General features: G+C 37.2%; 2 protein-coding genes across 6 annotated transcripts in view; one reads left to right on the top strand and one right to left on the bottom strand.

Annotated features, from left to right (window-relative positions):
* The first annotated feature begins 9,903 nt into the window (after positions 1–9,903).
* Positions 9,904–15,610, top strand: LOC139963964 (uncharacterized). Its single transcript, XM_071965227.1, has 5 exons — positions 9,904–10,064; positions 10,578–10,693; positions 12,164–12,265; positions 12,652–12,858; positions 13,399–15,610. Exons 1-5 carry the CDS (start codon positions 10,037–10,039, stop codon positions 13,582–13,584), a joined length of 639 nt encoding a protein of 212 aa, XP_071821328.1. The 5' UTR covers positions 9,904–10,036; the 3' UTR covers positions 13,585–15,610.
* Positions 15,611–21,157: 5,547 nt separating this feature from the next.
* The window catches only part of LOC139963349 (uncharacterized), a 61,625-nt gene continuing 55,654 nt past the window's right edge, over positions 21,158–27,128 (bottom strand). For all 5 annotated transcript variants that reach the window (XM_071964015.1, XM_071964016.1, XM_071964017.1 and 2 more), the window contains exon 13: positions 21,158–25,846. In XM_071964015.1, coding sequence (XP_071820116.1) covers positions 25,564–25,846 — 283 coding nt within the window. In that variant the 3' untranslated portion in view covers positions 21,158–25,563. The remainder of the gene's footprint in view (positions 25,847–27,128) is intronic.

Raw genomic sequence — 27,128 nt, 5'->3', positions numbered from 1 at the left:
ATATCAGTACTATAAATATGTATTAGTAAGTTTACATGCCTGACCATGTAATGTTACTACTTTGGTTAGTGAAATCAGGGACAACACTAAAAGCAGTACTTTCACTATCTGCCTAGTAATTGTAAACATTTAAACTAGTAAATCAACTCCTCCGAATCAGTATCTTTACTCAATACCGGCAAGTATAAGTACTACCACGGATAGTAAAATCAGGGATCTAAGTTTACTCGCATTTGTGAGTACTTGTGTTTTCTGTGTGGGTAATAGGCAAGATTTCGGTTTATTGTTGTATCCACTCATCAAGCGCACGCCTTCTCAGACGCGCTTCATGTTGCCACCATAGTAAAATGCCCTTCAACTTTGTCCTTGTACGCCGCCCTCTCCTCGCGAATAATCCTTTTCAGTTCAGACCGGATTTTCTTCAATCCCTCATGATCTCCTTTACCGAAGAGCCCCTTCTTCCTATTGATGACGTCCTTTACCCGTTTCGTAATCCAAGGTTTGTTGTTAGGATAAACTTTAATCAGCTTTGTTGGAATTGTAAGTTCAACACAGAAATTGATGTAATCGCTTACTGTTTCCGTCAACTCATCCAAGTCCCCAGCAACGTCTATAAAGGCATTCCAAGCAATAGCATCCAGTTCAGCTCTAAGGTGTTCTAAGCTGTCTTCTTTCCATTGTTGAACTGTCACGGTCGACGGTTTCTGCCTCTGAACGATGGGTCTGTACTTGGGTAGTAAGTTGATGAGGTTATGATCGGCATTACCAAGCGGTGGCAATTGAATGGAGTTGTGGGCATCCTTTACGTTTGAATTAGAGCAAATCCAGGGTAGCAGTAGCTCGTGTTGTGCAAGTCACATGTTGATAGTAGTGCACATTACTTTTCCGGAGGCTACAATGATTGAAATCCCCATTGACGATGAATAATGCGTCGGGAGATGCCGTTTCCAATTCATGTATATCACGTCCCACAGTTCCAAAGCAGCCAGAGAGGGGAGCAGACATCAGGAGCTTAGGGGGTTCCTCCTCTTCACACTTTATTTTTGACAAACCCAGAAAAGTGTAACCCTCTTCCTTAAATTGTAAAGATAGAAACCTTTCCAATCAATACATTTACCAGGCTTCCCACTCCCCCCTCCACCTCGTTTTGAATTAATGTTTGCAATGTCAATTTTTATGATTTTGACAATTGGAAGAGAAATGATATGTGTGCAAAAAATGTCATATCTGGTTTTTCATGGTTAGATCATCTCTTTAAAAATTCAGAATTTTTCAACCTTTTTTTCTCTCTCTCAAGATAGAATCAAGTGTGTAAAACTATTATTGTGTGTATGTAAGTCAACGTAATGTCTGTTCTATTTCTCCGCCGCATGGCTACGTTATGGTAAATGATGTACGCATTGCTCTAATACAATGAAGACATAGGTGTCGGCTGGTAATGATATTCAACTGATATCACAATAGCGTTGTTACCAAGGTAACGCTATACTTGTGAAATTGCAGATACCGATTCTATATGAGTCGGAGACATGATACATTGTTTCCTATTGGTTCGTTAAAATACAGATCGTCATTATATTCTTTGTCATAAACAAATTATTCACAACAACCTTTGATAAAGAAGAATATTCATGGACTTATGCCAAAGTCAGTAACAAGGTTAGTGGTCAGTTTACCAGACAGTGGGTGGACAATGTTAGCGGCCACACATTGTAAACAACATAGTTTACTTTACGCGCCAGTTTATCACCACTTTTTAGCCCATACTACATTCTTTCGATTTTGACGATAAATTTTCATTTAAAAATTGGTATGGCATACTTGGCGACTGCGCAGTAAGAGTGGTCGGAATGAGTCGACAATGAGAGGGTTCCGACGTATGTAAGGGAGTTGTGGGGGGTGGGGGTGGGTTGGGGAGGCTTTAAACACTTGCAATGTATGTTGCAAGGCTAACTCTAAACAGGACGTAACAAGATCTGACAACGAAAGCACTTGATGTCATGAAACGATACGCAGAACATTTAACGTTTCTATAGCAACAAGACATTCAAATAATATATACGCAGGAATCAGAAATACATAGCTCATGATGAAAATACAACATTTTGGAAACGAAACACGCCATCTCATGTAGCATTAACATAAAGGGTGGGTAGGCATTAATGATTTAGGCATGATCATTGCAAATAATTAATTCGATTTTCTCCTATCTTTGAAGTATCCTTTCTGTCTTTGGGTCATATCCTAGGCTATATATAGCTTGGACGTGTATAACAGGGTAAGTATTCAAACAATGGTATAGTGATCAATAAAACTTTGACCTATAGACTGGACAATGGAAGTCGAATCAAAGCTTCCATTTCGACCTAAACGTTCGAAAATCCCGAGCATGCGCATAAGCCAACGTCTGTCGATTTGTGTAGTATCGTCTGTAATACGTTGACATGTGTAGGAATTATTCAGAAAAACTTTATATCTTGAGTTTGAGCAACAGGTTTTTTTTTTTTATTTTGTGTGTGTGTGTGTGTGTTCGTACCTCAAGAACAGTGGTATCACCACGGGGGAGGGGTGGGGGTGGGGTGTAATAATCTTCTTTGCGGGTTCCACGAAAACCGTCATGCATTTCGGTAGATATTCCCCGTTGTCGGCGGGGAATTTGATTTGATTTGATTTGATTTGATTTATCTGATTTTCCACAGATAATAAATATATACAAGTGGAGGGAAGTCCTCTAAAAAGCCAATTCAGGCTTAACAAGGTAAAGGACTCACAAGAAAGAAAAAAAAAAACATATATACATAAATGAAAATATAATTAATGTCTTAATAAGGAATAATTTCTAAAGTCTCTTCGGGGCAATCTTTACATCAACACCAAAAAAAAAGAAGAAAAAAGAATTACAGCCAGAATTATATCAAGCTGACCCGGATCAAACATTATCTTTTGTATTTACCCAATACAAATTAGAGGTTATTATTGCATGCAATATGCAACGTGTTATATACCGCTATGTAATAAAACAAAAATTACCATAATTATGAACTACATGGGGGACCCCCCTAGAAGTGTGAGCTTATACCATGCAAATGGCTATAGGAGATACCGCAAACTTTATAGGAGGCTGTTACCCTGCTCTAGTTTTGACTTTCAGAAACGTCTCACGAACCCCCTTGGGATGGACTTACGCACCCCCATGGGGGGTTCATGCACCACAGTTAGGGAACCCCTGCCTTAGATGGTCCACACGTATAGACTAGGACTATACAACACGTTATCTCCTCTCTAACAATGGTTGAAAGGACAAACACTCACGTGATCCTCACAAAATGGCTAGCAGAATACGAACAGTTGATCTCACCATGGTATATCTAGCAAGTGGATTCCACTCGTGTTAACCCGCCAAAGTATTGGCTATACACGAGGATACCACTCGTGATATTCCAAACATTGACCCATAGCAGCACCTGTGATCATCACATGTAATGTCCAGTAGGTCACCACCCCCTGGATACTACAAGTGATATCCGATCCCCCCCTTCCCCCCTTGTTTTTTAGTTCAGATACCACCAATGATACTGCAGCCAATGTGTTATACAATGAAAGGAAAACATAAACTAAACATAACATTTAAAATTCACTTTTTTTTATTGGGGGGGGGGGGATATGTCAACTTGCCAGGTCGCGTATACAATTATAGCTTCCTGGGTACACGTTGCTTGAATATTACTTATGTACAAACAATTAATGTTTTTCTCTGTTACTTTTTCGTTGCAATTTTTAGACTTGACCCCCGAAAAAGAAAAAAAAAGCCCCGCTATCCATGCTCGATTACACCTTATCGTTACTACCATGTGTTCTAGTTCGACACTATTCAAATATCACTTTGTTTCTATCATGGATATGAAACGTCTAGTTTCGGAGTCGGAAGTTGGGCTCAGTTGTAAATTTCCACTGCAAATAATTCACCTTATATCCTAGATATCCGATCGAAAGCAGTTATTTCTTTAGTGAGATCGATTTCATTTTCCTGTTTCTTCTTTTGCATCCGATGGTGTAAGAAGATTTCCGGTTTCTAAAAGGGTCGTAATATTTATATCTTTTTCTCACCAAAGTTGCTGAATTCGGAAAGATAGTCAAATTCCACTTCAAATCATGTCTAATCCCGACTAAGGGAAATATTGCTTTCTGTTTTTTTTTTAAATAACTCTCAATACTATTTAGCTATTCATCCGACCATTCAATGTCGAAAAGAATTCTTGGATTTTTTCGCGATTTTCATCGTGTTTACATGTACTAGAAATATGACTGTCGTGGATAATTTGTTTTAACACGCACCAGCTTATACACCTCTCCTTAACATATACCATTTCTTGTCAATGGTATAAGAATGCCTAAATCCCCAAACCCCCCCAACCCCCCCCCCCCGCCCAACCCGCATGGAAAAACATTGACTCGGGTGGCACCTGGCGAAACAAACTGGTTAGGTTTTTCTGAGAAGAGTGAACGTACAGTAATGATTAGTCGGAATGCTAAATTATTTTTGAATTTATATACTCAGTCCCCCTTGAGAATATCCATTATTTTGATTCAGTGAATCTCTGTTTATTAATCAAACCATGTTCTTTTTTTTTTCTAAATGTGTCTGCATGTAGTATCAATAATCTAGCAGTATACATGATTAGATATATGATTTCCAACTATTTTTCGTCCTCCCTATAATAATGATTTGTTTTAAATCAGAGGGGGTTGTCGAGGGGATCCACCATGGGTTTCCTCCTTTTTTCTTTTCCCCCAAAAATAGCTTTAAAAAGTTTCGGTTTCGTGACGATAAGCTGATAGTTATAGTTAATACATATACATTACACAATCATCAGTATGAACATTCCAGTAAGAGAGTTTCTAGGTGAACATTAAAGTTTTCGAACATGAAACTATGTAAGTTTGGACAAAACCTATTCATTTTCAAAATTTGCGGTTTATACGTCACGAAAATTTGTTATATTAACAGAAAAATATACAAAAGATTTAAAAAAATAATAATTTGTTGTCTTATTTCTTAGAAGTGATTAAAGTCAGTCCCCATGTGACTTTTACGCGTTCTATCATCGGTCATGTGGTAGAAACATATATTATTTCCCGTTCTGAATCGCAGAAACGAAACCAACACAGGTACGAAGTATATACTATAGATATGTTAATAAATCATTTGAAGCAAAGACGTGTGTCTATAACCGTTATACTAGGTTAATGAGTTACCACACAGTAAAATAGCATTGGAGAGGATATATATATATATATATATATATATATATATTTATATATAGTTAATAATAGAAACGGGTTAGTGCATGTGCCGGACAATGCAGGGGGTTTACTTGGAAAGTAATAATCGGAAAGATTCCGATTATTATCGGAATGATAAGCAATCTTTTCACGATGTTGTCCCTGTAATGTGCTCCCCTCTCACACCCCGTACCTTCCTTAGGATGTACACTGTTTCAATAGAACATAACGCGAGCCTGAGGTGAGAGGAAGGAAAAGATGGAAAGGAAGACGTTGGAGAGGGTTGGCGTAGGGAGGGGGGGGGGTGGGTGTGGGGATAAAGGATAGGTATATATATATTTTTTTTATACATATTAATTATTCAGTTCATATTACTGTGTAAAGAAGCTACACTTAGGACATTGTGGTATTCACTTGGCTGCCCGTGAAAGATTTCCAACACGCAAAGAAAAAAAAAATTTTACTTATCGGGTATTCGAGCCATTAAGGCATAATGTTTGAGCAACCAACCATCTTACCCTGTACATAATCGTCCTATTTTGCACATTGTTCAATCTAGGTATATGGCATGATTTGATTCTGGCCTACCAATCCCTGACCTATGTATAGGGCGAACAGGTTTACCCCCATCACTCCCATACTGGAAGAACTACACTGGTTACCAATAAAACTCCGTGTTGACTATAAAATACCCATTCTAATTGTTCGTGCTATTAAAACTGATAACCCGACCTACCTAAATGTTCTCTTACATCATCAAGCTAAATGTAGACCAATACGTTCGCATTATCAATTTCAACTTCCGGTTCCATATGACGTACAAGATCTTTCGGTGACCGTTGTTTTCTAAATTCTGCACCACTTTTATGGAACTCCCTCCCGGTTGAAAATAGGTCTTTAGGTTATATTATTCAATTCAAGCGCTGTCTTACTAGTCAAATTTTTCTTCTCAACTCTATTAGTTTTTGTACATTCAGCAATCGTAAAGGGCATTGAACAACTTTTGTTGGAGTCTGTGCTATATAAGACTAGTTATTATGATGATTATTATGATTATTATTATGATTATGATTATTATTATGATTATTATGATTATTATGATTATTAGTAAAGTATAGATTTCCTATATTATTAGTTACCTTCCGATGAACGAAATTTAAAATACAATACAATGCAATTTTTTACCATAGTAACATAGGGAAATTCGGTCATCGTAATAGAGCAATACAAATTTGGAATGATCTATCAAAATATACAAGTCTATAACTTCAAAACCCACATTCACCAGACATTTGAAAAAGTCAGCATCATTAGGATATTATTACTGTATATTTAATCCTTACGTATATACTGTATTATATACATTTGTACATTTTTCTTCTCTTTTCCTCCCCGGGGGTCTCCTACCTTGTTAAGTCTCTCTAAGACATTATAGGAAACTTCCTTTCCCATTGTACACAATTGGCGATAAACAAATAAATGAATAAAAAAAAAATAATAAAAAAATACTTCAGTTCTCTCATTTTTCCTATATCCACGCAAACGTAAAATTCCATTCTCAACCTGCTTCCAGCTTACCAGTACTTCCTGTCCAGCGTTTTACGTCACCATCATTTCACAACATTTCCATTTATTTCACTTCCATGACACAGTCGAATTTAATGTAATTAATACGATGGTCAGAACCAGTAACTTTCCTGTTGCAAATCGTAAATCGCTACCGCAAGATGGATATTACTCGATGCACCGAATATAAATCATGTATCATTAATCGCAATGTCATGCGTAAAGAGGATTCAATCATAGAGGGGGGGGGGGGCGGGTGAACACATTTCGATGCGCATTGGCCAATGACGTAGCCATGGGGACCCTGAAAGCCTAGCCCCCCCCCCACAAGTATTTGTTCTCCTCCCCCCCTCGCTTATAGAAACTTATGGGCATCTAGACATGTTATTGATGTCAGAGGTCAACCTACAAAGTCACCTCAAACGCTAATGACCCTCTGTGCATTCTTTACCAGGCATATTCCTATATATCTGAACATCTTCTGTTTTTTAAATGCAGTTTTAAATAAAATGTTACCATAATTAATTCCTCAACATGGTACCTATTTACGTAAGCGAGAAAAGGGCACCCAAAATTGAACGCGTATCTTTCTTTTACAAAATATGAGCACTTTACTCATAATAAAAAGTAGCGTTTTGGAGATTTTTTTCCACAAAAGTGAGGGGGGATCTGTCCGTGTATTCCCCAACCTCACCCTTCGGCTCCACCTCCCCTGTACTTCTGCAGTCCATATACTTGTGGGGTTTTCTATATACTAGGGACGAAAACGATGACAAATATCTGTGTCATTTTTTTTATACCCTAGTTTGAAGAGTCTTGTTTTTGAGGAGAGAAAAGACTATATAATCAATACACGATACACAATGAACGCTGACTAAAGATTTTAATTATAATTGGTATGTAAAGCTGTCAAACGAATTGACATGTTTCTTTGATCTCAATAATGTTTTCCATTCCCAACTTATCATTTATAAATAATTTAATCTTTTTCATCATTTCCACGATTTTTTTTTCCAGTTCAGTGAGTGTGATTAAGAACCACTAGCTTAAAACATGAAATAGGCGTCTTCTTTTCGTGGATAGAGGACTATATATTTGAATTATGAGCCATATCAACGCAGACGCCTATTTCATGTTTTAAGCTAGTGGTTCTTAATCACACTCTTTCACTGAACTGAAGAAAAAAAATCGTGGAAATGATGAAAAAGATTAAATTATTTATAAATGATAAGTTGGGAATGAAGAAGTTTAATTATCCTGCTGTATCGATTCTGTCCCTGGGGCGGATGTGATTTTTAAGGCGACAGTTTATAACCAGTTGTGTCAAGGTCACATGTATGTGCTGCAGCACAAATTAGTGTAACACACGGGATCTGTTTCCAAATGTCATCCAACTTTGTAAAAATCCCAGCTATGGATGGAACTTCCAAATAACTATTATCTTATGGTCTCATGGACACAACATCCTAAACTCAGACGTACGCAGAGTACTTGGTTTTGATGTAGCCATAGCCTAATTATACTAAACTATAAATCTTATTTTTTCCGAAACCTCAGGGAAGGCAAATTCGGGAGGAGGTGGCAGGCGGTGGGTTGGCAGGGGGAGGGGGGGGGAGGATGTCCCTCACAGCTTTTGAGAATCATCCAAAGTGTCTTTTTATTATCAAATAGAGATGTTCCGTTTGATTATTTAAAAAGGCAACTTTTTGTTGCGAAAGAAAACTGTAATCGGAAAGTTTCTTTTTCAAAGAAAGAGAGAAACATAGCAGTACCGTTTCGCTGCAAAACATTAAAAAATAATTGGAATTTGTGTACACATTGCACGGGATATATTTGTCCATGTAGGACGATTTGATTTGACGTTTGAGTTTGCTGGTTGGTACCTCACACAACAGCCACACATTTCACTGCCCATCGTAGAGGCAACTACCCCTGGAGTAATTTCAGCGTTAAACCTCCCCCTCCCCTCCCCTTCGCCCGTCCCCCACCCGCCCTCAATACCTCAGTATGACCCACGCACGTAATAACCTATATTTGTACCTCCTTTAGATATTTGGGCATGTCTTTGTTTTTCAGTATAAAGCCAAATTCCAGAAGGACTTCCAAAAGATGTATTTTGTCGCAAATCGTGATTTAATAACGAAAGTGTTTTCATAGTAAATTCATTAAACATTAATAGGTGGAAAATGACTTTAGACCAGGTAAGGATACCCCAGAGGGAAGAAAATCATACGAGATGAACCCATCCGATTCAACAGGGAAAAGTAAAATGTGTCAGCATAAAGCGTGTTTATAATAAAGATAACATGTTGATAAAACCATGCGCTTCCAGATAACGTTTACCAATGCATAATTCTGGATATCATCGATATTAACTGAAAGTTTGGTTTACACGTAGAATGTTACGTTAATCACTTTTAAAAAAACTGCAATAGGAATACCAACGCGGTGTGTGTGTAGGGTGGTGGTGGCAGGGTGGGGGGAGGGGAGGGTGGTGACTGTCTGTGTGTGACAGAGGGAGAGAGAGGGTACAGGTGGAAGGAGGAGCCGGGAGGGAATAATTTCTATGAAAAAAAAACAAAGGAAACTTAACATTTTTATATATATATATATATATATATATATATATATATATATATATATATATATATATATATATATATATATATATATATAATTGCTGTATTGCACTCGACACTAGTTTAATGTCCTAACAAAGTTGATGATAGCAGTGTACTATCCTTTCTAATTTTTTTGGGGGTATACCAATTTTTCATAAATTATGTACGTTTTCGCATGTTTTCAGCATTTATTTTATTATATTTCAAGCCATAAGCAAGAACCGGACATGGTGGTTTAACCGTTCTGCCGTACAAGGATATTGTAAATTGACTCAAAATAGCATTTTAGCTAAGTTGAGGGCGCCTAACGTCTTTGAGGTAGAATGAAAGCAGAAAAAAAAACACGTGTTCATTGAATCGTGCATATATATATCCGGGCTAGCAGGAATTCAACAATCAGGTTAACGTATAAAAGGACAGATCCAGCGACTCTATAGACATAAACAGATAGGAAACCATCCAGTGAACTACCAGAAGTCAACAAGGCACTGTAAGATCGTACAGTATTTTGATATCAAGGACTATTTTTTACTCTCTTTACTACCAGCAATCTTAAGATTTACACCATGGACAACACTACCACAGTAATTGCATGTAAGTACATATTGTTGGAAGGATTTTTTTTTCCATTCCTTTCTGTTATTTCGCAATTTCGTTAGAAAAAGAAAAATGTTCTTCTTAAGCCGTTTTATTTTACATAAAACTGTCGTCTTCACATTTGTCGAATGGTTGAGATGCCGAGAAGGTGATATCGACATCGTTAACACGGTGTGCTGTTGCCACGGCTACCTCGGCTGCATAATCTGAAATTTCTAATCAGGCTTGAGGGATATCCAACTGTTTCTATTCACGTGTTGGTGTTTCCATGTTTCTATGTCTTTGTTTTTTCTTTAAATTTATCGTGAGGACATTTAAGTTAATTTGAAACGCTAAATTGCATGACTCCATGATCACAGTTTTACCCAGTTTCATAAATGTGATGAGTCTATGAGCCAATCAGAATAGATATAGCTACAAGTCTTTCCTTACTCATTCATATTTGTGCATATTCAAAAACCGATGTTTTACCTAATATTTCACATTGCCTCTTCTCTTCCACAAAAACAGTCATATTTTCTTTGATCGCCATCTCGACGGCGCTGCCTCTGTCGTTTTCGATGGCACTTCTACGGACCAAGTTAATTTCAACCCACACAAACCACGCTGCAGTTTACGAGTCCATCGTAAGTATTTAACGATTCTTTTTGACCGGAAGTCCCTATAGTAACAATGTATTGTCGCTCCTGTTTATGTGAGTTACCTTGGTATTCTGCAATTGCGCATTGCGTTAGATATTTGTATCGATTCAAGTCCAAGTTTGAGGTTTTCTCATGTACTTAAAAATGACGCCTTCCATTAGTCAAGTGGTGTATCAAAATCGGTTGCTCTCTGTTATTATAGCCTATACGTATAACAATTTTGGTCACACTTGAGAAGAATCTATTAATCCATAAGTTTGTCTCGTTAGACTGATACATTCCACGTTTGATCGGGAAAATAATGTTTGTTTGTCAGACCTCCTAAGTTATGGTATTTGTGATCGCCGTGTTTTAATCAAGAAATATGCTGTAGATTTCGAATCTGTTCACTCTTTTTCGCAAATCGATATACTTTGTACTTGTCAGAGTTCCTACAAAAACTCATTCAATTGAGTTATTATAGGAACGCTGGGTCTCATTGACATTGCAATTGGTATAGCTAATTATACCACAGGAATTTAAATGAATAATACTACTACTAATAATAACAATAATAAAATATAACTGGTGTAGTTACCCACAAAAGGAACTATTCTAGTGCATATATATTTAAATATATATGATATATGGTTTATGCGGTCTGCTGCCATAATACAAGAAACCATAAATTCCGAATGACCTGGCATCTTCCTGTGAGGTTATGTAATGCCTCTGTAAACAGGAAGTAAAACTGGTGTAGAAATAATGCAAGTAATATCTTGTCATATCCGCAATGAATGAATGGACTTTTGGAATATAGCTTTAATTTGTTTAATTAGTGTGTCTTTACGGATGATCGTTAACACAAAGCTAAACAGTGGAGTTGCAACTCATTGGTACAAAAAATAGCTCTGGTCCGACTTGATATGGTAGTCACTCGAAGCACGTGCAGTGTTTAAAGTTTAGGGGAAACACTTCTAATTTTTTGGGGGGTTCTCCTTGAAATATAGAATACTTCCATTTGTCATATAGAGCGTGTTATAGGTGGTTAGCTTCCTAACTACAATTTATTCCAGTATAAATATAATTTTATAAAATAGGATAAGAAGTACATTAAGGAAAAAATATTAAAGTATACTAAATATATCAATATTGAATATTAACATACTAATATTGAAAAATGGTATCATAATATATCACTGTATCACATGTATTACTATATGTAACAATATTTACTGTGGATGTTTTAAATTATATCATTATTATATACAATATTATTGTGATACTTTATTATTATGAAACGGATGATACTATACGCAAAAGTCTTATGGTGGATGTTTGATTTATATGATTATGATACAGTATTATGATATTATTGTGTGATATTATGTGAATCGGGTGGACCAGGCCATCACATTGAAGTTTTTTTTCTGTCTGTTGATCTATCAAACAGTCATATACTTTTGTTCTTTGCAGAAAATGAAAAGGTTCAGTAACCCAGACAAAGTCCTACCAGAACAATTCATCAATGGAATGGAACCAGTGAAAAGGAACCTTAATGAACTGGAGAATGCCCTGGTAAGGAACAACAAACAGATTGATAGCAAATTATTAGTCTACGGATGTCGATATCATTTCCCTCACAGCAATAGCGTTGTTATACCAATTTTAGTTTTAGTACGTGTTTGGTTGACCTTAAGACTTGTCTAAATTCTGAAGTGGTTATAGATTGTCTCCATGGTATTGGGTTAGGGAGAGGGGTGTGGGGATTGAGAGAGAGCTAAAAAAAAAAAGCTTTTAATGTGTACGGAAGGGGCTGAGAAGGGGAGGTTGTAAGGGGGGGCATGGTAGCCCATTTAATTTGTTTGAAAGTGCATGAATGTTCCGTTAATACCTAAAACCTACATTAAATACCATATTTTTCGAACCATTAGGTTTTTACGATCATATATCTTCTCTTACAGGTCATTGATCCTGCATTAGTGTACCCAATGCATTACGAAAGCCTTGTGATCTTTAGAGAAGCATTCTTCCAGCTGGCGGTGAAGGAACAGATGATAGCAGATTACAATGAGGTTGTGGATATGGAGATGGAACAACCCGCTTTTCATAAGGAAGTTGTGCACGTTAAGAAACTCATAGACGAGAGTCTGAAACATCTTCGTAGAGTTGTAAGTATTTGCGCCAGACTTTCAGTACTCGAGTCGAGTCCCGATTCGTAGTACTTCAGTACATTGTTTGTCTATATTCGAGATCTTGTAATGATTTAAATGGGGGGGGGGGGTGGGGGATAGTATCAGAAAGCCAGTGAGGTTGGATGCACTTCCACAGAACCCCCCCCCCCTCCAAAAAAAATGTAGTTGTAGGTTCTCATGAGCACGTGATTTAAGCAGGCCCATTCAGCACTCTTGTCATGTTTTCAGAAAGAAGTCTTACTCCCAGTAGAACTGTCCATATATTCTAACTTTATCTATTATTTATGACTCGATGGCAATGATTTCTAAATGTTCAGATTTATCTTTCGTTCTTCCCACCCCCCTCCCCCTCCCCCGTCCCTCCCCCCCGTGGACCTCTTTCGTTTCGGTTTGTCTTCTAGAATTATGAAGAGTACAAACGACTGTGCACTAGGACCAGCCCTTTGCACAACGATTAATAACAAAATAAATAACAAAATAAATATCTTTAATTTCCCTTTCTTACTTGACTTGCAGATGCATCAAATCAGTATTGAGGTTCCCCCTATCGAGGTACCCCAGATAATCTTACCACATGAAGTAGACGGTAGACTGTGTGAAGGTTACTGTGACTTGGAGCGCCATCTGTACATACACCAACAATTCAATTATTTTATGCAGCGGGCAATCCACTCCATCGCTAGCATAGAAGAAGAAGTATGATGTATGAAATTTGCATTTTGGTATAATTAATGAATATTCATAATTTATTTCTCACAGAATTTTGTCGGTATAAGACTTTCTTTATGTAAAGCATGTTGCTTATGAAGTGTAAGGTGATATTTACCTTTATTCATAACTTTTTTTATTTTTTTATTTATATATATTTATTTTACAAACTGGTTGCAATTTTCTTATTTATTTATTTATTTTCTTATCTAATTAATTTAGATAGAAAGTTTTCAGCACACATATACATATTTATATTTAAAGATACATGATAGTTTTCGTTTCTCTTTCGGTCTTTCTTATTCAACCTAATTTTAAAATGACTCAAAATATGAAAGTGTGCAATCTAAGTTTTACGATTCAGATAAGAAGAGAAACCTTGAGCTGGAATTCGAGACATTTAATATTTAATAGTCAATATAAGTTCCAATAACTCTTTTCAAATATCAAAAATATATTATATATTGCATATATACATGTACAACATATACTTCTAAATAGTTTATCGTCTTATACCATTTTTGATTGGAAATCAGCCATTTTGATCATCATAAGCCTTCATATGTATATTATTTACAATATATGTTGAGGGGGGGGGGGCTGGCGTGAGGTGCAGGGGAGGGACAGTGGGAGGTACATGGGATGTTTGGGGGGGTGGAGGGACTCGTCCTAAGGGACATGGGACACAAGTTTATTTATATTGACTAGAACATTGTACAATTGTTTTACTTTGCCATTTGAAGTCGTTAGAACATTCCATCGTCGATCCCAAGTCGTTAGGTCTGTAGGAAGTTCTATATATCATAGGCGTGTTGGCGATGATAGAGGAGGGGGGGGGGGTGATGAAAGCTTAAGGTGGTAATTTGCTAACTGGGGGGGGGGAGACGGGATTTATGAACACAGATGAAGAACAGCTTATAGTTAGAGAAGAGGGCTGCTGTTATGATATGTCATTGTGCATGTACTTGCATAGGCGTAGGAGGCGGGGGGGGGGGGGTGCTGTTGTGCTGCAGGCCCCAACCGAATATTTTTGTGAAAATTCGGGCAATATGCTGAGAATGTTTCGGGCACCTACTGAAAGAAAATTAATTTGCAATGTGTTTTTCAATTGTTAAACTTATATTATTATTATTATCATTATTATTGTAACGACTTCCCCTATAAATATAACCAATATGTTAGGGTAATAACACGGAAAATGATTGTATGTTATTGGCATAAGATGTAATAACCGATGCATTCCTATATGATATGCATTATGCACATTAACATGTTGAACGCGAACAATTTTGGTTATATTTTTCGGGCAAGTAGTTATAGCCCCCAAATCAAATTGGGCTTCTTCGCCTATGTGCACTTGTTATTGACGTTAAGACTTACTGTATATCGACAGACAATTGCTGCACTTATACTTCTAGTCCTTGTCGCATTTAATGTTATCTGCTCTCATTGTGTATTTGTGATCGGCACTTTAAGGACAACAAATTCGGAGGGGCACAAAATGGAAGCCACGCCAAGTCACAGACCAATCCCGTCACTCGTTTAAAAAATAGATAAAGAAAAATAAAAAACCGAAAAGTAAAAAATTAACCATATATCATATATTGTGACATTATTAAAAAAAAATGTTGTCTGCAAATTTGAGAGTAAAATATTGATATTTTTCGTTGTATATAAAAGATATAACCCGTGTCTAGGCCACCTATATGATCTCCTAGCAATGGGGGTGTAAATAATGTACTTTCTATTTAATAATTTAGCATTTTACTGTGACGTCATGTGTAGACATATTCAGTGAAATTTACCATGTAGCCCTTTCATATATGCTAGAAAGATTCATTACATAATGTCTTCAAAATTTCCATTTTATATATTGTTATTAATTTATTGAATATTTAAGATAATATTTATTCCTAACTTTAATCCAACTTGAAGAGTTGTATTTCTTTGTACTTATCTATACTATTTAACGCCTTGATATGTAATTTAAAAGGAATAAATATTTTGTAGAAAAACTTTATACATATTTTGTGTGAATTATCATTTTAGCAGTGTTCATAACCCAAAACTTGTCGGTCCTCTTCCAAAACAATTTTTGGCACTAAAAATATCTGCGATATAATTTTGCTCAAACTGAGGAACATAATGGAAAGACTGCTAAGTCGAGCATTCCTTATTTTTCTTACGGCTGTAACAACATACTATATCTATATCGATATATATATATATATATTGTAGAATAGACACTTATATATATAGACACTCATATATATATATATATATATATATATATAAATATAAATATATATATATATATATATCACAAAATCTAAACAAAGTTGTCATGTCTTCTGCGCAAATTCTTGACGCGATTATTGGAGTATGCAGCGACCAGGAATGTATAGCCGGATAATTTAAACAAATTAAGGGATAGAACATCCGGGTTGTTAATAATAAACAAACTGTTAATTACTTGCAGACGTTAGTAATTGCCGGATTTGGCGCGGTCTTATATATTTGCAAAGTTCGCTTGGATTTTTTTGTTATTCTTTACGCTGGAACCAACATCGGAGCAATATAGTTATTTGTATTATAACAGAATCACACCCACACAATTTAATATATAATTTTTTTCGCTTTATAACAGAAGGCTAATAATCCGGTTGAATCATTTTGTTTCATACCAGGTAAATGTGCCTTTTCCAAAATTTAACACAGAGCTATTAACAATACGGTAGGCGACACACGGTACTAAGTTTGTTTTTTATTTAGTTCGCCGAGTGTTATTTAGTGTATTTAGTTCGAGTGTTATGATACCCATGGTCTACATAACGGTGCAGTTCTTATCTTATCAGAGATGAAAGGAACAGGATGGGTTGGGAAGGCGGCTTGGGATGGGTTAAAGTTGCAACTTGCCAGCTTTCATATTTCTTCACCTCTCTATTCCACCCCACCCTCGTACCGTTAAGTTATAGACATGACTAGCGGAATAAAGAAACTAGGGATTCACGCATCATGCCGCAGAAATTATACTTACCAACCCATATACCGGCCGCATTGTAGGAGGTTTTTTTTAAGCCTTAGTCGTTTCTTTAACGAATCCTCCTTTCCCTTCATCTATTTTGTCGGTTTTTATGACCCAAGCGAGTCTACAAAGGTACTTTAATACTTTTGAACATCTCCAACTAAGGGACTTACTTAAGTGTTTTTTTATTTGTTATATGAGCCATTCGTTCTTTGGGTATAGATCATATCATATGCGTATATAAGTAGTTAAGTATATGTTAATACAATATCGAATGTGGTACTTCTAAACATCCAATCGGGGACACCAACAAAAATAATGGTAGCATGACTTATCATTATAATCTAAACTTGCAATCTATAAATTTGTCATAATCATGTCTCCCGTTCTGATTAAGGGATTTTCCCTGACATTTTTCTATCCAAATATTTGCTCTGATTTATATCGACTTGGAGTAGATATTTGATCTCTGGGATTACTCATCATTAGATGACAAAAGGTTGTTCAATAGATCATGAATATTCATTAGAGAGGAACAAGCACCTTGTATAAAACATTGATAATTTACGGTACATGATAATCAAACATAATTAACGTCTGCGACTTAATAAACCACTCGCATGCAATTTGTTTCTGTATGCGGTGAGTTTGACATGAGCCGGGTGGGGAGGTGTGGGGGGGGGGTGACTGAAAGGACCCTGCTGTCCTCGAAATGTCGCTAACCGCACCTCCTATTCCTTCGAGTTCGGATTGTTTGGCAAATTCAGAACGGCTTAATATTATCAGTAATTTTCTGATATAGAAATTATAAGATTGCAATAAGCAAGCAGCTAATTCCTGCGTGTACACATGAGTGTATTCTTCAATAACACAATAGCTGACTAGGCAACATGTATGATACTGCCGGGGTGCGTATGAACACAGTACAATATAGAGTAATACTATATAGGATGCCAAAATCATCCGAAAACTGCTTAGATTCCGGCCGTAAAGTCACTTTGACATAACTAGCGTTGTTTTTTACGTTCTCGTAAAGTACCTTATCCTGATCGAATACCACGCACTCTAAATCAAGTAGTAGTAGTGCGAGTACTGTAGCATCCGAATCATGAATGAGTACTCAGCATCCGAGTAATCATTTTCACTGAGTCCGAGTACTATGGGGTACTTGCAAGAAACAATGTTCTTGAGTACTACTCGAGTAAGGAGTAGTTTTCAAGTACTTCAACACTGCTTACAGCTCTTTAACTTTTACCAATAAAACATTAAGTGTTTACAAGTCAACAACTTGCCCTCATAATAAGGGGGAACTGAAATGGAATGACTCCCCTCCCCATCCTCCCTGAAGGAAAATAGTGAATGGCGACACTGTGTACTATAACGTAAGTTTACAGGAAAACGTATTTTAACTCCTGTGGAAAATGCCAACAATCACGGTAACAGTTTGCTGTTAACGAAAAATGAACTAAATATAGTAACAACCAAGTTTTTATTGTTGTTGACGATGTTTACGTGTATGAATAACGGAACTGTTATGCACCCACGCAGTAATCGTATCAACAATACTACATACATATCTGTCTATTTCGGTATTGTGTGTTCGCTTAGTAATGACGTCACAGTGATGTCACGATATATTTTAACGTTTTTTAACCAGTAATTGCTGGAATCTTGCAGATATAAAAACAATTTTGTTTGGAATAACGTCTGGGATAACGTCATCATATTGCCGAGGAGTTCAAACCAACGTAATTACTACGATAATTAATTCCCTGCTGGCTAATTCGATGGAAAGTGTATAGGTTCCCCCTGACATGGAGCTAAACAATACCCCGATCATGGTCTGTATAAATGAATGGCTAGTCGAAAGGCTCAGTATATACTAGGCTAGGTATTGTTGTAAACCAAACCCACGCTACAGTCGGGGTTTCAGGGAAAGGGGGGGGGGGGTGGGGGTGATGAGTGTACACCCAGCTCTTTTAACCCAATACAAAACACTAAAAGCAGTTACTAGCAAAACTTGGCGTTTGCACCATATTCGGAACCAAATTTATGGCATAAAAAAGCCTCTGAATGCACACTTTCACTTTTAAATGTTCACTTGTTTTCTTTAAAGGGGGCCAATTTATCAAACTCTCTGATGGAAGAAATGCACCACATGCCCATGTCGGTCCCCTCCACCCACCACTCCTACGAATCCTACATTTATTATTCGGGAAAGAAATCAGACCAACGATATAAACTTTTAAATTTTAACTTTTTTTTCTTCTCTTTCAACTCAAACTTGTAATATATGGCCTATCATGTTTCATAACATTTTTTTTATTAACAAAAATAGAAAACATTAAACTTTTCTCGTCATTCGTTTTGAGTTAAGGAAAAAAAGAAAGAAATGAAAAACAAAGAAACAGACCGAAAAGCGAACATGTCACTTTTTCGACAAATTCAAGAAAAATGAACCATTACCATGGCAAACGGTTGCTATGGTAACTGAAATAGCTATATATATATATAGCTCAACTGGCAAAAGAAACTACAATGGCTCATCAACCCTATGGGAGCGATGACATAAAAAAGTGTTTACATAAATCAAGGCTTTTATCTACAAAGTAAGTAATGAACAATACAAAGGTACATTCAGATATTTTTTTAAGAAAAATCACCAAGAAGGCAACTGGGCATGACAAACCAAACGACTGATCTGCTCTCAACCCCAGTCTCCTTGCTTCGAGACTGTGTGATCATCGTCAGGTGTGTATCACGATTCCCCTACACATGATCTTAGCCAAAAGGCATTTGATACGGTGTTTCATATGAGAGATACAGCATTAGAAATACATACGTAATAGCTTAAAGACTGCAGGGGTCACAAGAAATGAATGAACGCGCCTTCCATGATATTTAAACATATACACTTGTGCTAAATCCAACAATCACTCATCCCAGTTATGTGATATAAAGGCAAACCGGAAATATCCTCTATAGTTGAAAAGAAACGCTGACCTATTTTTGCTTGGCTCACTGACTAAGTTCCATACTGATCAATCAGAGCTGCTTTTAGAACCTCAATTTAATTACTCCACAGTTTCATTTTATTACAATGAACTGTGCGCAGTTGCAATTTTATCGGGGCGTTACGAGATGATGTCAGGGGATTTCCCTCCTACACGTTAATATTGTTGAGTTAAACCTGTACTGTATATGTCGTTTCTCTCGGACGAAACTAAAAGAACAGTCTGGAAGTAAGAAGCAGCAGCAGCACGTGGCGATAGTCACGGATATAAACAGAAGTGACTTTGCACATTTGGACAAGAGATGATGAAATCCAAGATGGATGAAGCAGAACTAAGGAGATGAGACTACACAAATGGAAAGGCAAAAAGGGAAATTCAACTACTAATAACGACCTCTTAGAAAGAACAGGGACATACATTGAAGAACAACGCAGCTTAAAGGGTGTGAAGACTCCTGCACAAAGAAACGTCTCATGCCAGTAATCTGACCTAGTTTCGAATGAGGTGTAAGAGAAGTGTTAGACACCACCATCGATCCCAGAAAATACACACACAGCTTGCTACCGTCGGTAATTAGACACTAGTGTACAGTCAATACATGCAGCTACGGTCAATACCCACAACACAGTGTACATAGCAGCGATGGACATCTCAAGTCCAGATAAAAAGATAACAAGGTATCACGTTTCATTACTGTCTGCATTTTGTAGCGACAAGAAGAAAACTTCACTTGCAAGCAATGGAAAGTTAACTTTTTCAGAGGGCGGCACACGGTTTAGGGCGAGTCTTCAATGCCTTTAAACAATGACCGGGAATTAAAGGAAACACAAACCCAAACAATCACCATTACATTATATGGACGATATCAAGAAACGTCTGGATGATGTCATATTTAGACTTGTTTAAGTCTTCAAACTTGTGTGTGAAGGTAGCATACGCCCATTAAAAGCCCCATTGACTTACACACTAAATCACAAAAGTAATGTGGTTGCTAAGTCTAGATAGAAGTTCTCACTAGCTAAATGCTACCCATCACCGGATAGCTTACAAGTTGGTCCGTTATTCATGGCACCATCAATTTTCCGTACCATGACCGCGCAGATGTTTTGCTATCAGAGCCTGAAGTTTTCGCCACTTGTAAACAACCCTCCTCACTCAGTAGTAAACAATTATCGTATGCTGCTTCTGGAAGGCCAAAAGGGGTCAATGTTTGCACCACATGTACTTCCATTCATGCTCTTTAACATACAAGCTACAAAAAAACAAAACAAAAAACAGATCATGATTGATAACAGGCCAAAAGAGATGTTCTCCTGCTGCTTTTTGGCACTTTTCCTTGAGATAGGAGAACAATCGAGCCGATGGATATAGAGTCTTAATAGGAGTATGCCACCTTAAGGAACATTAACCAATCATAAGCTTAGGGCAAGCTGTTCATCACAGAACACTCAATGCGAAAGATAATGGTTAGATTTGTGTCTCCTCTCAACAAACATCAGGAATTAAAACAAGTAGGATGAGACAGCTACTGATTCATTCATTCATGAAATGTTATATTTATGAAAATGAAAATAAAAATAAATGATGACTGGCAGGTTTCTTCTTATTATGACAGTTAGGCATTATAGTATGGGTATGTCCAATACAAAGTAAAATTTAGTTTAGTAGATAAATAGGATCAGGAGGGACACTCAAGTCCCCATCAAGGACCCTATAGAGAGAGCAAAAAAACTGAAGACACAAACACTCAGACCCGATTACAATGCTTAAAATGCTCGTCCAAAGCATTCTAAGTTAACCCATTCACACTACTTGCAAGTACAACTTTCTCAGGCAAACCGTTCCACTCATTCACAACCCTATTAGTAAAAAAGTTATGCTGAATATTAATCCTACTTTGTGACTTTTGGAGTTTAATACAATGACCTCTGGTACAACTACTATTAGCAAACATGAAAAAGTCAGTGAAGGATAAATTGTCAAAACCATACACAATCTTGAAAACCTGAATCAAGTCACCACGTAACCTCCTAAGCTCCAGTGTGGTGAGATTCAACAGATACACCAAGTTGGGACAATTTTTTTATCAACTGTGCATTCGTGTCATGCTTTGAGGCACTTGAAATGACAGTATGACTATCACGACATATGACTATCAAGTATCATACTGTTCATACTGTTAGTACAGTAGCTTTAATGCATGCTACGAGAGGCCAGTATATAGTGGTATTAACCGTGGAAAACTTGTCCCCACTCACTGGAACTCAAGTTTATAATACATATGAATATAAAAACAAAAAATGTCAAACTGCAAAATCCTTACTTTTTCTTATAGTGACGGAACAACCAGTTTCATGTGAGGGTAAGTTTTTTGGGGCTTAGGGTTATATCACATTGTAATAACAGACAGAACAGCACCATATAAGGCCCATTGTACAAGACAATAACACCAACGTACACACTGCAACAGACTATAGAAACAAGAATACATAATCAGCACTATTCAGGTGCTATTTCAAGGTCCTCCTCTCACAAAATATAATTGGAAAAACTCCAGGTACGTTGTAAAAGAGTTAGGACAATCACTGTCAACACACCTTGCATGTTACCATTACACTGTGTTTCATTACGCTTAATAACTACTGACTTAAAGCTTAGGTTCACTCAGGTGGCTATAACTTCATATTTTATTAAACAAAAAATTGCTGGAAATCTGAGATTAAAATACATATGTAGTATCATGGAAAAAATATGGTTTCAAATCCTTTTCTTTTTAAACTCATTTTTTTATTTCAACCCTTTTTTTATCGAGATTTAAAAAAAATTGTATCATTGCATCTGGCAACACAGCAGGGTTAAAGGCATTTGTTGTTACCATGGTAATAGGAATGCAAAACTCTTTCCTTTTTTTTTTGTCAAATCATTTATCTCATGTACAAACAAGAAGAGAACAATTTGACAAGTCAGCAAACATTCCAAATTTATCAGATCATATGAAAGAAAAATATTAAAGAAAAGCTCTTAAAAAAAAAAAAAAATTCTGCCACAATGGTATCACAGACCAGCAACTATAATCCAATACTTGGAGACGGTTTAGTATATCAAACAACCATATCTTGAGTTATGGTCAAGATTTTGTGATGTTTTTTTTTCCGTTTAGGATATTTTCCAACCATATAACTCTCACATTTTCCGCAACCGATATATTACTTAAACATCACTTAAACTTTGAAACAATTAAATGGATATATATCAACTTGTGAGATAAGCATACATTCATATTATTAAAAGAAGAAAAAAATGTAACTGATTTCATTTGACTGCATTGCTTGATTTTGTCAAGGAAAATAAATAACAATGAAATTAATATCAAAATTCAATATATCTTTCACAATACTAAAAATTGCTGAAATGTTATCAGAAAAAAATTTATCTTTACAAACCCTGGAGTGTTCCATCATTTACTTACAACCCTGGAGTATTCCATCATCAATTTACATATGAAAGACTCCAATATCATTAATATAACAAGGCTCTGAAAACTTTCATCGTGGCAGGGAAAAACGTTCAAGTTGGACCTAGACTATTGGAAAACAAACTATATATATTCTGTTATTCAACAGACGTGTCTGTTATTCAATACCCGATCAGACATGTCTCTCTATATTTCATCCCCGGTCAGACATGTGTTTATAAGCCATCCCTATCAGACATGTCTGTCTATATGCCATCCCGGTCAGACATGTCTGTCTATATGCCATCCCGGTTAGACATGTCTCTCTATATTCCATCCCCAGTCAGACATGTGTTTATAAGCCATTCCTATCAGACATGTCTGTCTATATGCCATCCCGGCCAGACTTGTCTGTCTATATGCCATCCTGATCAGACATGTTTGTCTATATGCAATTTCCAATCAGACATGTTTGTCTATGTGCCATTCCTATCAGACACGTCAGTCTGTATTCCACCCCTGGACAGACATGTCTATCTATATGCCATCCCGGTCAGACATGTCTGTCTATATGCCATCCATGGTCAGACATGTCTGTCTATATTCCATCCATGGTCAGACATGTCTATCTTTATGCCATCCCGGTCAGACATGTCTGTCTGTATGCCATCCATGGTCAGACATGTTTGTCTATATGCCATCCCTGGTCAGACATGTCTTTATTCCATCCCTGGTCAGACATGTCTGTTGATATGCCATCCCAGTCAGACATGTCTTTATTCCATCCCTGGCCAGATATGTCTGTCGATATGCCATCCCTGTTCAGGCATGTCTGTCTTTATTCAATCCTGGTCAGACATGTCTGCCTACATTCCCGATCAGACATGTGTTTATAAGCCATCCCCAGTCAGACATGTCTGTCTATATTCCATCCGCAGACAGACATGTCTGTCTGCATTCCATCCCCAATCAGACATGTGTTTATAAGCCATCCCCGTCAGACATGTCTGTCTATATGCCATCCCGGTCAGACATGTCTGTCTGTATGCCACCCAATCAGACATGTTTGTCTATATGCCATCCCTGGTCAGACATGTCTTTATTCCATCCCAGGCAGACATGTCTGTCTACATCCCATCCCCAATCAGACATGTGTTTATAAGCCATTCCCTGGGCAGACATGTCTGTCAATATGCCATTTCCAATCAGACATATCTGTCTATATGAAAGTGCTAACAGACACGTCTGTCTATATCCCAACAAAGGACAGACATGTTTGTCTATATTCCATACCTGGTCAGACATGTTGTCTATATTCCATACCTGGTCAGACATGTGTTTAGCTTCCAACAGGCATGTCTGGTTTGCTGCTCCGGAATGGATATGGCTTCTCTTTTATCAGACATATCTGCCATACATGGACAGACATTTCTGTTTATTCAGTCCCTGGTCAGACACATCTATTATTCCATCCTTTGATGGAAACAATTAGGGAGCACTAAGTCCCATGCAAGGCCCTTCATTAGATCATCTAAGCAATGAGTAGGTACAGCTAATATTTTCAAGATTCCACAAGTCATTATCCTTTGTAATTGATAATACTGTTGATATAACTGTTGGCTTGTAAATTTTCACAGCTATTCGGCTTCCTGGGAAACGTCGTCCTTGTTTGATTAATTAATGATGCTATCATAAATCCCTGTGTGTCAAAGTTCAATATATTTCAATATACTGTACAGCAAAATAATGTACAGCTATAGAATATAACCTGATTGACAAAACTGCATTACCATTTCATAAACCAAATCAAATCAGTATTACTGAAAATATTAATATACCATGTTTTCTCGTTGAACGCTAACCCATTGCTGATACCAAAAACACATTTTTACAATTTTTTGAACTCAACAAGTTTATTTCAGCGGTTTTAAACATGTCAAGGTTCTCAATTAAATTCAAAATTTGATATTTCATGATTTCCGACGATTCGCATTCTTTATTTCTTTCAATGACCACAACGCCTACCTTAAGAGATTTCAAACATCTCACACAGTGAAAATCTTGTGATTGGTTCTGTGATGTATAACATAGTTAGATATTACATAATACATAATTCCTAATAGGACATATTTACCATATTGCTTTGAAAAAAACAACTGAACATCCAGTTCCATCCCTCAAGATGTTCCCTTCCACCCTCCCCCCCCCCCCCAAAAAAAAAAAGGCGGCTATGTTGCAGGTAAAAAGACACCTTTGTAAAGAGGAGAAAGAATTCACAAATAGTTTATGTCTACACTGCATCAATTTTGATGGCTGCCGTATCACTATCATATATATATATTTATATACAGCTTGTAACACAGTACGTAGTTTTCGAGAGACTTCCTGTGGCATACCCTGAGGGCATATATAAGAAGTCTTTGTGCTTTCACAATGTCAGTCATACCACAGGAAAATCCTTGCGATTCTCTTGTCAACGTCTACAAAGGGTGAGTTCTTTCATTTTGTTCTGAGAGAGTGGGTTTGGAATCTGTTTGAACTATTTCCACCTGGTGTGTTTCTTTCGCTACGTCTTCTCTCAGTCTTTCGTCGTGGGGTGTAAGGGACACTATCGTTGCCCTCCTAGCCGATTGGCTCTCTCTTCTTACAACCAGTTCGTCATTTGTGACTTCTTGCGATATCGAGTGCGCAGTTTTTCCGACTATCACTAACGAGAAGATTTTGGCACGGTTGTAGACGTTCTTGATGCTGTAGCCAAGGCACCTGTAAATTGCAGAGAGATGTAATTTCATTAAATCGTGAAACAGTTCAAAAATAGGCAAAAACCAATTGCCATTAAATCGTATCGCACGTTACAGATAAACAGATTATCTCTGATACCAAAGATTACAGAGATGATCTTTTTTCTTTACCTTCCTGTTGTACTCCAAAGAATGTGAGAAGGAAGACAAGAGCATCAACTCGCTAATACAAACAGTGACGTGCTATATTACACAGATTCCTTCTTCTATTGTACAGTGGTACGCCAGGGTAACTTCACAGCTAGTGTAAAGTACTCTGTATTGTGTACCTTCACATACTGAAGTTGACCACAATTTGTCAACCACAAGGAAACGATCAACTATTCACCAATTGATGTGCATTGATATACTGAGTAAGAGATTCACCAAAGTGGAACTTATTGAGTTAGCTTGTTTACAAGGTTTTCATAATTGGCCACTGATGTCCTCATGTGACCTTTTCGCTGTACTTGAAAAATTACCTAATTTACAAGAGTTTTTTTGTCTAATGTTGATCTCAAATGACCTTTGACCAAGGGCGTAGGAACCGGGGGCCCCAGTGAAAAATATGGGGGGGCGGAAGTATCATTCCGCCCCCCCGCTCCGCAAGTCAGAAAACAACTTTTTCATTTCCAAATGAGAAAAAAATCTCATTTGGAGCACCAAATTGCATTTAAGGCCAGGTGAAAATGCAAAATTCTTTACAAAATGGAGTGGGAGTTGAAGTGTGCTATATTAAACCAAATTGCATCTGAGGCCACCTGGAAATGCAAAAAAATTCCAAAGGGGAGGGGACACCCCCTCCCCTTAGACCCCTCCCCCAGGCCGGCCATCAGTCTTCAGCCCCCCCACTCAAAGGTACCTTCCTACGCCACTGCCTTTGACCTCCACCAAACCTACTATAAGGCTAGCCCAAAGTAAGTTGCAATTACCAACGAATTATACGATTCATCCAAGTTACAGATTTTCTGTAAGTTAACAAGGTTTTCATATCTTGGCCACTGGTGCCCTTAACTGACCTTTGACCTCCACCAACAATGAGCAGCCAGAACTGTTTAAAGCTCATGTATGCTATGTATGGTGAGTTATCATGTTTCCATACCCAAGGCATCATACACACCCAACACACCCCCAACACACCCATTGCATGGAATCCTCAAGTGTATTTTACGTTATCATTACGCTGGTGGGATTCCCAGAGTTCCTTCCTGATGTCATATTTGTGTGATTTAAGTGTTAAATGATAATACATTAATATTTGCTGC

Source organism: Apostichopus japonicus, chromosome 22 (genome assembly GCF_037975245.1).
Source record: "Apostichopus japonicus isolate 1M-3 chromosome 22, ASM3797524v1, whole genome shotgun sequence".
Lineage (NCBI taxonomy): Eukaryota > Metazoa > Echinodermata > Holothuroidea > Aspidochirotida > Stichopodidae > Apostichopus > Apostichopus japonicus.
Note: the sequence above shows the minus strand (reverse complement) of the source record. Positions and strands in the feature narration are given on the sequence as shown.